The following is a 13,813-nucleotide window of genomic DNA, read 5'->3' on the forward strand; positions in this document are numbered from 1 at the left end:
GTCTCTTTTTAAGAATATACCAAAAATATACCGATGACAGAAACGAACTTAGCCCACTTAAGCCCCCTCTATTTAAACAGTTCAACGACTTGTTGTAAATGGCGGAAAATGTTCTTCTCGTAGATTTTCTTAACAAAGCCACGATATTTTTCACCTCAACCTCATCATTTATTCCAATAGATTGCATTTAAATCCTTATCGCTCATTCGCTTTCAAACAATTTCTATATGGCGCGCACCTCTCGGCTCTTTTTGCTCTCTCTGAATCAGTTATGAATCGGTTTCAACAATCCCATTCCATGCACAAAAGTCGCGGCAACATTAATTTTTATGTTAAACGCGCAGCATATCCCGCAACATGGGCATTCTTCATACCCTAGGAAAATGTTTGTCATCCCATGCTCTCATGAATGCAGATAATAGTCTGTCTCTGTTTAAAAGGCATTCCAACGATGTTTTGCAATTAGTGGTTTTCTTACATATTTCAAAAATGCGTATCGGGATCAGGATGTACAGAAAACTAATTAGAATACGTCTTAAACATATCAATTTGAGAAAATTTCTTCAATTACGTTTTAAAAACAGTTTTATCTTAACATTCAATTAACGAAATAGGGTATACAAATGGCCATACTTCGGTTCACAAGCATTGAGTCTTCAAATACCAGCAACATTGCGTTTTTTTTTGTTGAACTTTTTTGTTTAAACCGTCTTTTAGTCAAAATACAATGAGATGGAGTACTTAAAATTAGTTAATCTGGTATAACATTTATTCATCAATAGGATAAAACTATGTGGGCAGGGTTGACGGTTCTATCTAGCTAGTAATATTCGACGGAATATTAAAAATGAGGAATACGTATGATGGCACTTGGATAATTCGTCAGTATATTTACGGTATATTTTGAAAATAGTCGGTATATTTTGGTATAGTTCTTAGTGTCCAACGGGCAATGGGTCCGCGGTCACATTGTAAAGAACGTGCTGTTATACGCATCAGCTGATTCAGCTGGAATTTCTTGCAATTTGTTTTGAGCGCAATATGGAATCGATTCTACAGGTGAAATTGGAACAGCCCAATATCAAGGAACGTTTGAATTTGCATGTCAAGAGGCGGCTGCAACAGGATGCAGATACCCCAGCCGAGAGCACTGAGTTATTCCCTGATCTGTCCTGGCAAGGAAAGCGTGGCAAGGCGAAGGAACCTCTGAAACAACGCAAACCGTATCAGAAACGAGCGGAAAAGACTAAAACGGAGACCACAAAGTGCAAGAAAGGTAGATTAGTGTAGAGTCCAGAAAGAGATAGGTAATATTTCACAATTTCAGCCACGCAAATCGCCAGCCCAGCGCTGGAAGCGGAGCCACTGGACGAGCAGGAGACTGAAGCAGTAGGCTCCCCAGAGGCGGCAGAGCATAAGTCTACTAGCCGAGATCGCTATAAGAATGCGGACATACTCAATATGGTGCTGAGCTCCAAGAAGCGAGCCCTAATGCAGGATCCCGAGGTTCAGGCATTCTGGACTCGAATCATGGCAGCTATCAAGACCTAAGGAGGTGCACCAGACTGTTAGCCGCAACTACATATCTCTGTTAAGGGCCGAAACGGCTATTCAAAATGTATGTTAATGGGCATGCTCTGTTGGAGGCGTGGAGTGAATGGTTTTTCAAAAGTTTGTTAAGTTAAATAATTGTAGAACTGGAATTGAATGTTCCTTGTCTCAGTGCGCAGTCTCCGCTCTCCCATCTTGCCGGCCGATGCGGTGGCCTGCGTACAGCTGCAGATTTTGCGCTCAGAAGGAATTTCACCGTGTCTGGGGTTGCATCGCGTCGCGTGACCGCACAGAAAAGCAAACCAAATATAATAACACTTCAAAATATATCAAAAAAATCGTGTGTGTTTGTCGAACCCCAAAAAGGTAGCTGCCCCGACATCGATCAAGTGCACTTTCCAAACCACAAGCCTGCCGGCGATTCCGCAATCGAGGGCTCATCAGTTGGCCATTAAGCCGTACTATTAGATAATCCCGCTTGGGGCACGGGCTCCGGCGCGTTTTGCTATCGATTTAACTTTTTTCGCTTGGTTTCTTTTAGGGCGCTCATTCTCACGCTCTCTCGGTCGGTCTGCCAAAGCTCATGGGGACAGCAGGGTGTATATATATATGGTGAGGTATTTAGGTACTTCTCACACGCGGAAGCAGCTGAACCATACATATATGAGGGAACACTGTCGCTCTCTGTGAATGACTCACCCTGTATAAATACACCTTGGGTGACTGACTGACTAACGCTCTCTCTCTCGCTCTCTCTCTTTCCGTGCACGCTTTGACTTTGTGCTTCGTCCTTGCGAGAGAATTTGCACTGAAATCGTACTCACTCCACCCACCGACAAAGCCCTTCTTTTCGTTTTCAAGAGTTTCGGAACTTTCATTTCCATTCTGGTCGGACGTCAGCTTGAAATAGTTCGAAGGAAACCCCAACCCAAGGAAATTAATTCCGGACTCCCACATCATCATCCGCTCTTATGTAAATGAACACAACGACAAAAGATATACTCGACATATACTCGTAGAACATATCGTTATGGAAAGGCAGACATTTGAGAACTATATAAAATAGTGGTAAGGGCCTGGGCATTATATAACAGTGAGAGTAAATGTGAAAAGTGACTTCAAAACAAATCAGTGAAAAGTGAAAAGCGAAGAGCGACAAAATGATTACAAAACAGTTTGAAAAAATGAAAAAACCCTTACGTACATAGTATATGTATAAATGGAGTGTAATAAATCCTAATTGAATTGAATCTAAAGACCACAATCTTGTATAATCAAACCAAAAAAAAGAAGCTATATATTACTTAACCGTTATATTATTTTGATAAAAGAGTCATATCTAATACAGCGAAAGCACTTCAAATAAGAACAAAAAAAAACGTATTGTCTGTTAATCCAAGAGACCTGCACCCTGTACATATACTTGTATATTATATTATACAACCGAGAGTGCAGCAGATACATATGTACCTGCCGAACCGAACCCCATCTACCATCTACGAACCACCTGAACCACCACCTGAGCAACTATTTCGTTCCACTTATTCTGCCTAGCTCGTTGAGGCTTGCCTTCTTTTTTTTAATGGCTAAATCGATAGGGTATGCCTTTATGCCAATTGTCTGACTATTACATAAGAAAAGAAAAAAAGCCAACCGAGAAAACGGTGGGAAACAGACCCTGACAGACCAGACGCAAGGCAGTAGATTACTTGAAGGAACATTTCCCGCAGGAAATGCCAAAAGACGGAGACACTTGACAACATGCAGCACAATGAGGTGCCACTGAGGGGGAGTCACGGTATGGTATGTTCTGAACTAGGTCATTCCTTGAATTTTGTGAGGCCACAGAGCGGGAGGGAGGCAGGCAGGCTGGAAGGGAGATTCATATGAAGACGGATATGGAGCTTTGTAGAGTGTTGCATGCCACAGAGAATGCAATCTAATCGGAAAAGGCACATCCAATATTTAAGGGGAAGTGGCATAATGGACACACAGACACACTCGCCAAATGCCCCCTCCCGTATGGCGGGGGGTACTCTACTCTTCCGCCCGACAACAGCATTTTGTTGTGATTGACGGGTCCGACATGACAACAGCCCCTTGACTACCATATTGATTGGCTTTTCATTCGTTCAGCTGTCCATTTTTCATTTTTCTTCTCCACATGCTCTGTGTGTGTGTGTGTACTGTCTGAGTCTGTGTGTGCCAGAAACCCGAATTCGAGGCGTATGCGTAATATTTCCAACTCTGATCATATTCTCCTCTTCCGCTTCCCCAGCAGCTAAGCAGTTGGTGGAGTGGTGCTCTACTAAGGCTTCAGTGCATTGCACTTTTCTTGATTACGTATACGACTTGGTGCTTGTACAAGTTAATAGAGAAGGAGACGGAGTTTGCTCAAAGGGGTGTCTGGTGTCTCCCTCCCAGGAATGGCGGGAGTACTTTTGTAATTACTTTTGGCCAATAGAGACTTGACATAGAAAGGGAAAACTATGTACATTGACGTTTTTCTGCCCTATTCCAATATTTTAGTATATTGTTCCGTTTAAAGGAATTGGTTTATTTCTCATCTCATATCGGGTAATTCTTCATGTAAGACCGCGTTGATCTTCCGTCTCAAAGGTAGTTCCAATAATAAATCTCTTGAGCTTAAGTATCAGAGCTTTGAATGTTCAACAACTTTAACGGTAAATTGCTTTTACCCCCGTTAAATGTCCCGTAAATTGCTCCTGTATAGTGCACCATCCGCTGTGGGCCGTGCCACAATCACAATTCACTCGAGGCGGCACCCGAGGCCAACTCGACCAGGCCTGAGGGGAATGAAATGGCAACGGAAACGCGCTTGCGATGACAAAACTATTAAAAGATTACCCCGATTGGCGGGTATGCGAGGGAAGTGGTTGAGTGGGCGGTGGAATGGGTTGCCTAGCTACAGGGCAGCAAATGCAATAGGTTCCTCATCCGTAACACCCACTCTACACGAAGGAAAATCAATGTTTAAGCCATTGGCCCATTAAATCGTAGATAGTAATCATGGAAATCCTATTAAGTGTCCATGCTTCCTATGAGAATCTCATAAGAAGCCACTGCACACATTCCATTAGTGCTACAAAAAATTAATAATAAACCTTAACATTTAAATCATTTGAAATTCACTTTGAGCCAGGGCAGTGATCAAGCTCGACGCCAAGAGCATTGGATTGGCTTCCACAGGCCCACTAATTGGGTCGCCCGAATGGGTTCCACACAGAGCGCGTCATTACAGTTTCGTTCCAATTCTCTTTGCCTCAGCGAGTGGAGTGCAAGAAGACAGAGCGAGAGAGAGAGAGAGAGCGCATCTGATGCATTGCGCCGTCGCATTTATTACCTCACACTTTCTTGCCTAACCCCCCCGCCCCCAGACCTTGCTGTCGAACTGCACTTCTTTCGTAGTTCTCGTTTCTTTTTTTTTGTCTTTCCTATTTGCGTCCCACTTTGCTCTGCCGTTATTTCCATTCCTCTTTGCCCTATTCCGCATAGCTTTCGGTTTATTTTTGCCCAATGGATTTTCACTTTTCATCGTCGGGGTGAAGAGATGAGAGCGAAGCGAGTGGCAGAGTCGCGGCAGAGGAGAACTGTTTACACAGAATTAGCAAATGCATTCTCATTTTCCAGGCTAACATGATAATCTAACAGCAAAGAAAACCGCAAATTGTTCAACGAAAGCCAACAAATTGTTGGAGAAAGAAGAGTTTTAAAAGAGACTAAGAGCATAAGTAAATAAACGAAAAACCCAAGTGCAGAGAAAATGTCGCCGTTCATGGAGAAAGTGTTGTTGCTGTTAGGCGTGCTCTGCTGCATACAAGGTAAGCCCCACAGTTTATGCAATGCAAAAAAGGCAACCCTGTCCCGACCGACACAAAAACAGCCCTGACAGTTGACAGCCCTGACATTTGGCGAACTGTACCTGTACCTGTACCTGTACTGCTTTTCTCTTCCCGTCCCCAGTGTCCACTGCCCTGATGTGCTACGACTGCAACAGCGAATTCGATCCTCGCTGCGGCGATCCCTTCGAGCCGTACTCCATTGGCGAGGTCAACTGCAGCAAACAGGAGCCCCTGGAGCATCTCAAGGACAGGTACAAGCCCACCTTGTGCCGCAAAACTGTGCAGAAGAGTGAGTCATTGTCCCAATACCCCAAGTCCGATCAATATAATGCTAATCCTTGTGCATTCCCATCCAAGTCTATGGCAAGACCCGCATTGTGCGCGGCTGCGGCTACATTCACGACGAGCGCACCGATGTGGAATGCGTGCGGCGTTCGGGCACCCACGATGTGGCCGCCATCTACTGCTCCTGCACCAAGGACCTGTGCAACGGCGGCAACTCGCTGACAGCCCCGTGGATGATACTGCCTCTCGCCCTGGCCGCCGGCTGCGCGCTCCTGCTGACCTCCGGGCACACAATAAAAGTCCAGAGCTCATAAATTTAGCTGGGATTTAGCGCTTTCACACCTCCAATTGTATCCACTTATTTTTGCCTTACTTTCGATGGTTTTTCTTGGCCTGGTGCAGGTCCGGACTTAATGCTCATTTAGTTGCATAATTTAATTTAATTTAATGTGTTCGTAAGTGTAAAAGAACTAACAATAAATTGAAAATTATCTTATGGTCACGCATGATAAACAGCAAAAGAGCATAACCGAACAAAAAAAACAACAAAAAAACAGCAGTTATTGGGGGCAGTAATACAAATAAATCCACATTATCCCTTAACATTATGTTCGAAATTAAAAAAAAAATACAGAGAAACTGCCAGTAAATGTCTCCGCCTGAAAAATTTCAAAACTTTAATCCAGAATAAAACTTGACAAAGCAAAAAATATAATTAATTAATTTTTTTTGCGGCGAAACATCTGAGAAGCCCAACAAGAGAAGAAACACAAAAAAATGTATAATTTAACACCACGACAGAATAGGGCAACGGCAACCCAACCCTAGAAGGTAACCCCTTCGTATAAGCTATGCGAAAACCCGAAGGTAAACTAATTGAGAACATCTATAGAGCATAGTATTTGAAATAATTAGGATTCCGAACTCATAGGAAGCCAGAAAAATGATTTATATGTAACTCAAGAAAAGTATAGGAAGGAAAATTAATAAAAATATATATATACACATATATATACATACATTAAATAGAAAGAATGGGAAAACTATTTACAAATCAACAAGAGAATCCATAAAATTAGCAACTAAATTATGAAATCATATTTTGTCCATTTTGAGCTTCATACAAACAAAAACCAAAATAGAAAACTAACAAAATAAATCTTCCTAAAATTTGTCAAAAGACAAAAGACTCATCAAACTTTATGTCTTATGCGCTATAATTTCCATTATCATCATTGATCCGACCGGCAGGCCTCCCCCCAAAGACACACAGATACAGATACAGATACAGATACAGCAAAAGTACAGTCAACACAAAAACGGTAGCAAGAAAATGAGCAAGGTGGAAGGAAAACACTAGCCAACACATCACATGACACATTATATGACAGCCGTTAAGAACACATCATTTTGTGTAGGAAAAGCAAACTAAAAAATTTAATTATATTTATACATATATCATCGTATACATAACAGAAATTGCATAAAATATATAAAATTATATTTATTTAGTTAAATATTATTAAGAATTATATGGAAAGCTAATAAAACTACAGAAAAAAACAATAAAAAAAAATAATGAGAAAAGCGTGAGCATATGTAGATAAACTTAAATAATTTTAATTTATAAAACAAAGAAAGAAAAAAAAACCAAAGACAAATAACAAAACACTTGCCGTTGTACCGTAATTAAAAAAAAAATGGAGGAAAGGAAACCAACCAGAGAATAAAAGAAAACAAAATGCAATTCTCCAACAAGTTGAATAATCTCAGACACGTACATAATTTAGATTCGATATTCCAACTCTCAGAGCTCCATTTTATTCGTTTATCACTGCAATGCAATCCATGACAGATCCAAAAACTTTTCAACAAAATTCAAAAATAAATAAATATAATAAAAAGTTTGAGAAACTCCAATACGCATTTGAGCACATTCACAGAGAAACAAAACATGAAAAAACACGCTGAAATTGATAATACTCGTATATAAAAAAGAAAAGATAACGACATAATAAAGACATGAATTGGCAGCGTGAATCATATCATTGAGCTTTGCTTTACCAGACACGGAGGCGGGAAGAGATTCTAAACTAACATTTAAACATTTAAATGGAATACGAGTATAGTATATGGAAGAGCAAAACAGATACTTCAAATTATTATATGCAATTGAGATGTAATAAAACAGAGTAATAATAACACCACAAAACGTTTGCAAAACAAGTTACTGCAACTGAAGGAAACAAAAATAAAAACAAAAATACAAAATATATCTACATAAATCCCAAAAGAAAGTTTCGAGAAGTCCAGCAACAACAAAAAGAAAGAACACACACCAACAAAATTATGCTTTTTGCTGCGTTGCCTGATTTGAATGTTTTCTATGTATATATATATACCAAATATATATATATATATCGATTCCATTTCCATTTGTTTCTTAGGTTTTTCGAACAGCAGCACACAAAAGGAAATACATACATATTATGCAAACAGAAATATAACAGAACACAAAAAAAAAGACAAGACATTAAATGAAAATCGAACAAGATCTTTGAGAAAGAATAAAGCAAAAATTATGTGAACTTGTTAATTTTTAGCATTTAAGTCTGTAAAGCTCCGCTTGTAGATGAAAACTCAATAAATAAACTAAATACAAAGGGAAATCGAATAAAGCAACGGATTGAACAGTTGAAAACTATAACAAATAGCTTCGATTGGCTCTTAAATTCAACTTTATTTCGTTATCTACGTCGGTTATTAAATGAATCAACTGGTAACCCACCGTAACGTGTTACGAGTTGGGAAAAATAGCATTCTTGGCGATCGGCTGGCTGGCGCTGCGCACGATCCTGATGTAGCCCTGCTCGCCCCATCCCGTGCCGAATGAGTTGAGGCACTTCCAGTAGTTCAGATTGGTGGCGGCATCGAAGCCGTAGCCCACCACCAACAGGAACTGAGAGCTGGCGGCCGTGGCGGCTTTGGTGGGCGGCTGGTAGACACCGCTCGAGTACTGCATGAAGCCGAAGGTCGCCGGATTGTACTCCACCACTACGGGTATGTCGTTGGACACGTAACGCATGAGGGCAGTATCGTCGCCGTCGGCCAGGACCGAGTAGCTGGTCAGCTGGACGCCCACCCCCACCGACGGGGCTGGCAGGCACATCCCCTGCTGCTTGAGAGCTGGCGTGTTTGGATAGTCCTCGGATGGATACAGAAGCGAGTACTGGGTGAGGTAGTCGAAGGCCGACTGCGGGGCCTGCGTGCTGCAGCCGGCGCCCATGCCAGCGCAGTCGATCAGCTGCTGAGCGGACAGCGATTGGGGGGAGAGATTTCCAGATCCAACGGCATTCATGATCTCCACGGCCTTGGCCGCGGCATAGGCCCAGCTGCTGCTGCAGTTCACGCCCTGGTCCTCCACCGTAATGGTCAAGCCCAGGTCCGCGACGATGTCGTACTCGGCCGCCGGCGCCTGCGTGGCTACAGGAGTCACGGCATTCGAAACGGTGGGGAACACGGCCTTGGGCAGCAGTGCAGCGAACTGGACCAGGCGTATGTCTGAGAATTGGTTCACCGCCTCGCGGTAGGTGGTGCGATTCCTGTCCGCCTGGGCATTGTTCTGCGTCACTTGGTTGCGGTTATAGATGAAGTAATAGTTGGCAAAGGACCTCGCCGAGGTGGTCGGGTAGATCTTTGCATATTTGGCCTGGGAATATGATTTTCGTCTAATTGCTAGAGCTGAACGCGTGGGAAAATGGTTTCAACCTACCTCATATGCTTCGAAATCGGCTAAATCCTGGCCGTGGTTGAAGGCCCATCCTGCGCCGGCAGCGAGTAGAACAAAACAGAGCACCAACTTGGGCATGACGAATTCCGAAACTGATGCCCGAAAGAACCACTCGACGGGCCTTATATACGGCCAGTTGTCGGTGGTAAATCTCCTTCTGATTGCAAACGCAAATACAATAGAAGTAAGTCACTTTCGCAAGAAAAGTGCAAATAGATTTCTATGCGCCTGCCCCTGCCCCTGCCCCTGCCCCTGCCCCATGCCGAACAGCCTCGAATTCGCACTTGCCCCACGGCAGATGGAAGCAGCAGAAGACACTCGTAACGTGACGATAAGCCCCGTTAGAGGAGAGCCTCAAGAAGCGTCCAGGGTGCGGCGCACTATTTGCCCAATAAACTTGTCAAATGAGCCCTCGTTCCGTTTCGATTCGCCAGGTTCTCGTATCGCTGTTAATTTGAAAACCCCACTGGCCTGGTTCCAGCCTGACATCGTAAAAGCAGCCAGCTCTAATCACGCCCCGTTTAGGGGTTCTCTCTCTCTTTATGGGCAGGCATGATTAATCATATTCATGGGCCTCTTGTTCATGGGCCTCATAAATATTGCAACATTTATATGATTGTTTGTTTGTTGTCTTCTCTAAATTGTTGAATACCAAGTGCTAAATTATGTAATTCAGAGATTTTAGTCAGCGGAATCCGGCGATAAACTGTGCATCTTGAGACGAGACTTACTTATAACCACATAGGTCGTTGAACTTTTCAGCATCTGCGCTTAGTAAATGGACCAAAAGACCTGTTAAATAGGAAGCTAGTGTGTATAAATACATTTGGCTAAATGAATGAGTCTGGCCTGTATTCTGAGTCGATTCAATTAGCATTCATTCAGTGCATATACCGAATTTCCGAATTTACTCAATTATTAGTTGATTCGTGAACCCAGAAGTCGAAGCGTTTTGGGACATATGAGATGTGTGTAGCACCCAGAATTCTCAGAGCAATTTTCCCTTTCTAATACTGTTATGCAAATCGTTCCGTATCTATTAAATTTGAAACACGATTACTCAGTAAACTTATAATATTCCAAGATACGGAACGTGGATAAAAAATGGACGGAAATTCACTCTCATTTAATATTTATTAAAAATATGTATATTTTATTGTAAATAAACCATATACATACATACATGTACATTTACAAATAACCATGCGATGGCACCAACCACAAGACACATCTTTACCTCATGCCAGATTCGTGTTCGAAAATGTTCACATTTGTGAACATCTGGTTTTGGCCCAATCCAAGTTTGTATCAGAGTCCATGGCGGGGGGAAGTCCCCTCCAACCTCCAACTATATAAATCTAAGCCCCATCGTCGAGCTTCGCTTATAACCTGAGCGGAGTCCGAGTCGGCAGCATCTTCGGCTGGATCTGTGAACGCGAAAGAGATATCTCTCGAATACGTATACGTTGTAAAAGGTGATTAGGCTCTTTTTGTTTCTTTTTGTGTGTGTGTGTGTGTGTGTGTGTGTGTGCGATGACATGCCGCCCGACTGTGAATCATAATTGCAAACAAATCAAGTGGACAGACGGTTGCAATTAGGGCTTACATGTGGTCATAGATCGATGCCTTTCACCCGAGCCCAGCATGGGACGCCTGCAAAAGGGTACGAGTATCTCTGAATATTCACAGCATCGAAAGTGAAATTTTCGTTGGCCTATAATCCAGACTTGACCACGACCAAAAGAAACCAAAGAGTCGTAAAACACTCATTTCAGGCTAATCAAATGCATTCGTGGGTTCACGTTTGTGTTTCGCTGAGACACAAACCATATGTAAATCATATCCAAATGGGATTATTCAACCTTTAATGATATATCATCCATCAGGAAATTGGCCAATCGGATGCCGAACTCAAAGCAAACAACAAACATCGAATGCTCTCCAGTTAATAATTAAATCCGATAGATCATGGTAGACGGTAGGGAAGTGAAAGAGTCGATGTTACGGAATTTTAATGTCATTAATTACCTATTTGGGCGACAGATGGAGCATGGCAGATGATCTGCAGAATGAATGATCGATTGTTCGTACAGTTACGGAATGGATATTCATCCACAAAGTGAAAACTTGAGTGTTTGTGTGCTGTTGAAACGATTTTCAGATGTTACATAATTTCTCTGGAAATCTTTACATTGGAAAGGGGTTTACGAGTGTCACAGATATCTGAAAATGTGTCTTACGTGGATAAGAGGGTTTGCCAAAAAATCAGCGATAAGTAACCCAAATAGAATCGACCGAGGGTCAATGAACTATGGAGATGCACCTGTCTACCGCCTATGGAGCTACGATAACTTATTTCCCAATACTTAACACTTGCGGTTTTTTTTTTTGCTTTCCATCATTGCAGATGTTGAAGTGCCCTTCGATGTGGCTGCAGCTGGTCTTGGGCTTGGCCTGCCTGGGCGCAGTGGCATTGCAGTCCCTCCAGTCGTTTCCCAAGCTGTGCGACGTGAATAACTTTGACGACTTCTTGGCCCAAACAGGCAAGATTTACGCGGAAGAAGGCGAGCGGGCATACCGCGAGAGTATCTTTGCGGCGAAGAAGTCCCTGATTGACCTGAGCAATAGGAATGCGGACGGTGGCTTCTCCGGCTACCGCCTGTACCTCAATCCGCTGGCCGACTTGACCAAGAAGGAGATTGCCACGCTTCTTGGATCGAAGGTCTCCGAGAGTGGCGAGTAAGTAGCACACAATTTATGACGCAATCAAAGCCCATAAAGGGGGAGCCCAGTGCTTGAATAATTAGCACCCATCTCATAAATAACGAACTGGTTTTCTGAGCATATTCCCCGTGCATAAGCCTAAGCATAGGCCAGAAGGAGGAGCGGCTTTATGTTTCTGCGGATCCAGTTCGGAGGTCTCTTGAATGAATTCTGTTCGGGTATTTCCGAGTCATTCACTTATCATTCGCTTGTCAAGAGCGAAACAGCTACACATTTTTGGCAATGCTTGAAAGATAATCGTGTTAGCTATGAATCAGAGTAATTGTTTATTCGTTGAATATTCATTTTCCCAGTACTCAATTTTGGCAGTCCATTGGAGTGTATTCCATAGTTCAAATTTAGTGCAGTATTTATTCAGAATAAAGCTCAGGCACTTGACCCATTTATAGGCAGACCCATTCATCAGCGGTACTCATTCGGTTTATTCAAATTGCTTTCAGGAAATACACCAGTGGCCACGTCAATTACGTGACTGCTCCCAATCCGGCCAGCGGCAACCTGCCCGAGTCCTTTGACTGGCGCGAGAAGGGGGGAGTGACGCCGCCAGGATTCCAGGGAATGGGTTGCGGCTCCTGCTGGTCGTTCGCCACGACGGGCGCCCTCGAGGGGCATCTCTTCCGGCGCACGGGTGTGCTGGCCTCGCTGTCCCAGCAGAATCTTGTGGACTGTGCCGACGACTACGGCAACATGGGCTGTGACGGTGGCTTCCAGGAATACGGCTTCGAGTACATACGCGATCACGGCATCACTCTGGCCAACAAGTATCCGTACACACAGTTCGAGATGCAGTGCAGGCAGAACGAGACGGCTGGCCAGCCCCCCAGGGAGAGCATCGTGAAGATCCGCGACTACGCCACCATCAGACCAGGCGACGAGCAGAAGATGAAGGAGGTGGTGGCCACACTGGGCCCGTTGGCCTGCTCCATGAACGCTGCCCCCATCTCGTTCGAGCAGTACCAAGGCGGCATCTACGCGGATGAGGAGTGCAACCAGGACGAGGTGAACCACTCCGTTGTCGTCGTCGGCTATGGATCTGAGGGAGGAAAAGATTACTGGATCATCAAGAACTCGTACTCCCAGAACTGGGGCGAGGGCGGCTTCATGCGAATCTTGCGCAATGCCGGCGGCTTCTGCGGCATCGCCAGCGAGTGCAGTTACCCCATCCTATAATAAGTAGAAGCCCATTTAGTCTGTATTTCTAGATAGTCACTTAAACAATAAATAAATTTAGGAATTTTAAACGTAACGCTACTCAAGTTTTGCAATGATCTGCGGTGAGATCACGTACCGTACGGGATAATTGAATAACCTTCTTATCGCTATATTGCCGCACAAAAATCGCTATCCATAGCAAATTCGCACTTTGAATTCGGATATTCAAAGATTACCTTCTTATCAGCCACCATGTTTCTAATCTGTTCACGATAATTAGAGTAAATATTCTCTGATCTGATCTGGACCCCCCAGAGCCCCTCTGTCCGAGTGCAAGCGATACCCTCTTCCAGCTTCGGAAAAAATTCTCGGAAATCATCAGTATGCT

General features: G+C 43.4%; 4 protein-coding genes across 5 annotated transcripts; 3 read left to right on the forward strand and 1 right to left on the reverse strand.

Moving 5' to 3' along the window:
* The first annotated feature begins 971 nt into the window (after nt 1-971).
* Nucleotides 972-1,878, forward strand: LOC117188111. Of its 2 annotated transcripts, none has more exons than XM_033391450.1 (2): nt 972-1,276; nt 1,344-1,435. In XM_033391450.1, the coding sequence occupies exons 1-2, from the start codon at nt 1,042-1,044 to the stop codon at nt 1,391-1,393; spliced, it is 285 nt and encodes a 94-aa protein (XP_033247341.1). In that variant the 5' UTR covers nt 972-1,041; the 3' UTR covers nt 1,394-1,435. The 2 variants fall into 2 exon arrangements, with proteins under 2 accessions (XP_033247341.1, XP_033247340.1); XM_033391449.1 differs by having other exon boundaries at nt 976-1,276; nt 1,328-1,878.
* A 3,422-nt stretch (nt 1,879-5,300) lies between these two features.
* Nucleotides 5,301-8,377, forward strand: LOC108160560. The gene is made up of 3 exons (XM_033391448.1): nt 5,301-5,393; nt 5,536-5,703; nt 5,772-8,377. Exons 1-3 carry the CDS (start codon nt 5,336-5,338, stop codon nt 6,011-6,013), a joined length of 468 nt encoding a protein of 155 aa, XP_033247339.1. The 5' UTR covers nt 5,301-5,335; the 3' UTR covers nt 6,014-8,377.
* Nucleotides 8,378-8,419: 42 nt separating this feature from the next.
* Nucleotides 8,420-9,595, reverse strand: LOC117188110 (zingipain-1). Its single transcript, XM_033391447.1, has 2 exons — nt 9,472-9,595; nt 8,420-9,408 (listed from the first exon to the last, which is right to left on the reverse strand). The coding sequence occupies exons 1-2, from the start codon at nt 9,565-9,567 to the stop codon at nt 8,497-8,499; spliced, it is 1,008 nt and encodes a 335-aa protein (XP_033247338.1). The 5' UTR covers nt 9,568-9,595; the 3' UTR covers nt 8,420-8,496.
* A 1,291-nt stretch (nt 9,596-10,886) lies between these two features.
* On the forward strand, nt 10,887-13,509 carry LOC108158340 (cathepsin L1). Its single transcript, XM_017290578.2, has 3 exons — nt 10,887-10,964; nt 11,897-12,228; nt 12,714-13,509. The coding sequence occupies exons 2-3, from the start codon at nt 11,897-11,899 to the stop codon at nt 13,441-13,443; spliced, it is 1,062 nt and encodes a 353-aa protein (XP_017146067.1). The 5' UTR covers nt 10,887-10,964; the 3' UTR covers nt 13,444-13,509.
* Nucleotides 13,510-13,813: the final 304 nt, after the last annotated feature.

Source organism: Drosophila miranda, chromosome 3 (genome assembly GCF_003369915.1).
Source record: "Drosophila miranda strain MSH22 chromosome 3, D.miranda_PacBio2.1, whole genome shotgun sequence".
Taxonomy (NCBI): domain Eukaryota; kingdom Metazoa; phylum Arthropoda; class Insecta; order Diptera; family Drosophilidae; genus Drosophila; species Drosophila miranda.

Excerpts from the sequence above, each read along its gene's own strand:
- LOC117188111 (XM_033391449.1), top strand. The coding sequence starts at position 1,042 with ATGGAATCGATTCTACAGGTGAAATTGGAACAGCCCAATATCAAGGAA. Across the intron at positions 1,277-1,327 it reads GACCACAAAGTGCAAGAAAG|CCACGCAAATCGCCAGCCCA; the intron begins GTAGATTAGTGT and ends TCACAATTTCAG.
- LOC108160560 (XM_033391448.1), top strand. The coding sequence starts at position 5,336 with ATGTCGCCGTTCATGGAGAAAGTGTTGTTGCTGTTAGGCGTGCTCTGC. Across the intron at positions 5,394-5,535 it reads CGTGCTCTGCTGCATACAAG|TGTCCACTGCCCTGATGTGC; the intron begins GTAAGCCCCACA and ends TCCCGTCCCCAG. Across the intron at positions 5,704-5,771 it reads CCGCAAAACTGTGCAGAAGA|TCTATGGCAAGACCCGCATT; the intron begins GTGAGTCATTGT and ends TTCCCATCCAAG.
- LOC117188110 (XM_033391447.1), bottom strand. The coding sequence starts at position 9,567 with ATGCCCAAGTTGGTGCTCTGTTTTGTTCTACTCGCTGCCGGCGCAGGA. Across the intron at positions 9,409-9,471 it reads CCGATTTCGAAGCATATGAG|GCCAAATATGCAAAGATCTA; the intron begins GTAGGTTGAAAC and ends TCATATTCCCAG.
- LOC108158340 (XM_017290578.2), top strand. The coding sequence starts at position 11,897 with ATGTTGAAGTGCCCTTCGATGTGGCTGCAGCTGGTCTTGGGCTTGGCC. Across the intron at positions 12,229-12,713 it reads AAGGTCTCCGAGAGTGGCGA|GAAATACACCAGTGGCCACG; the intron begins GTAAGTAGCACA and ends AATTGCTTTCAG.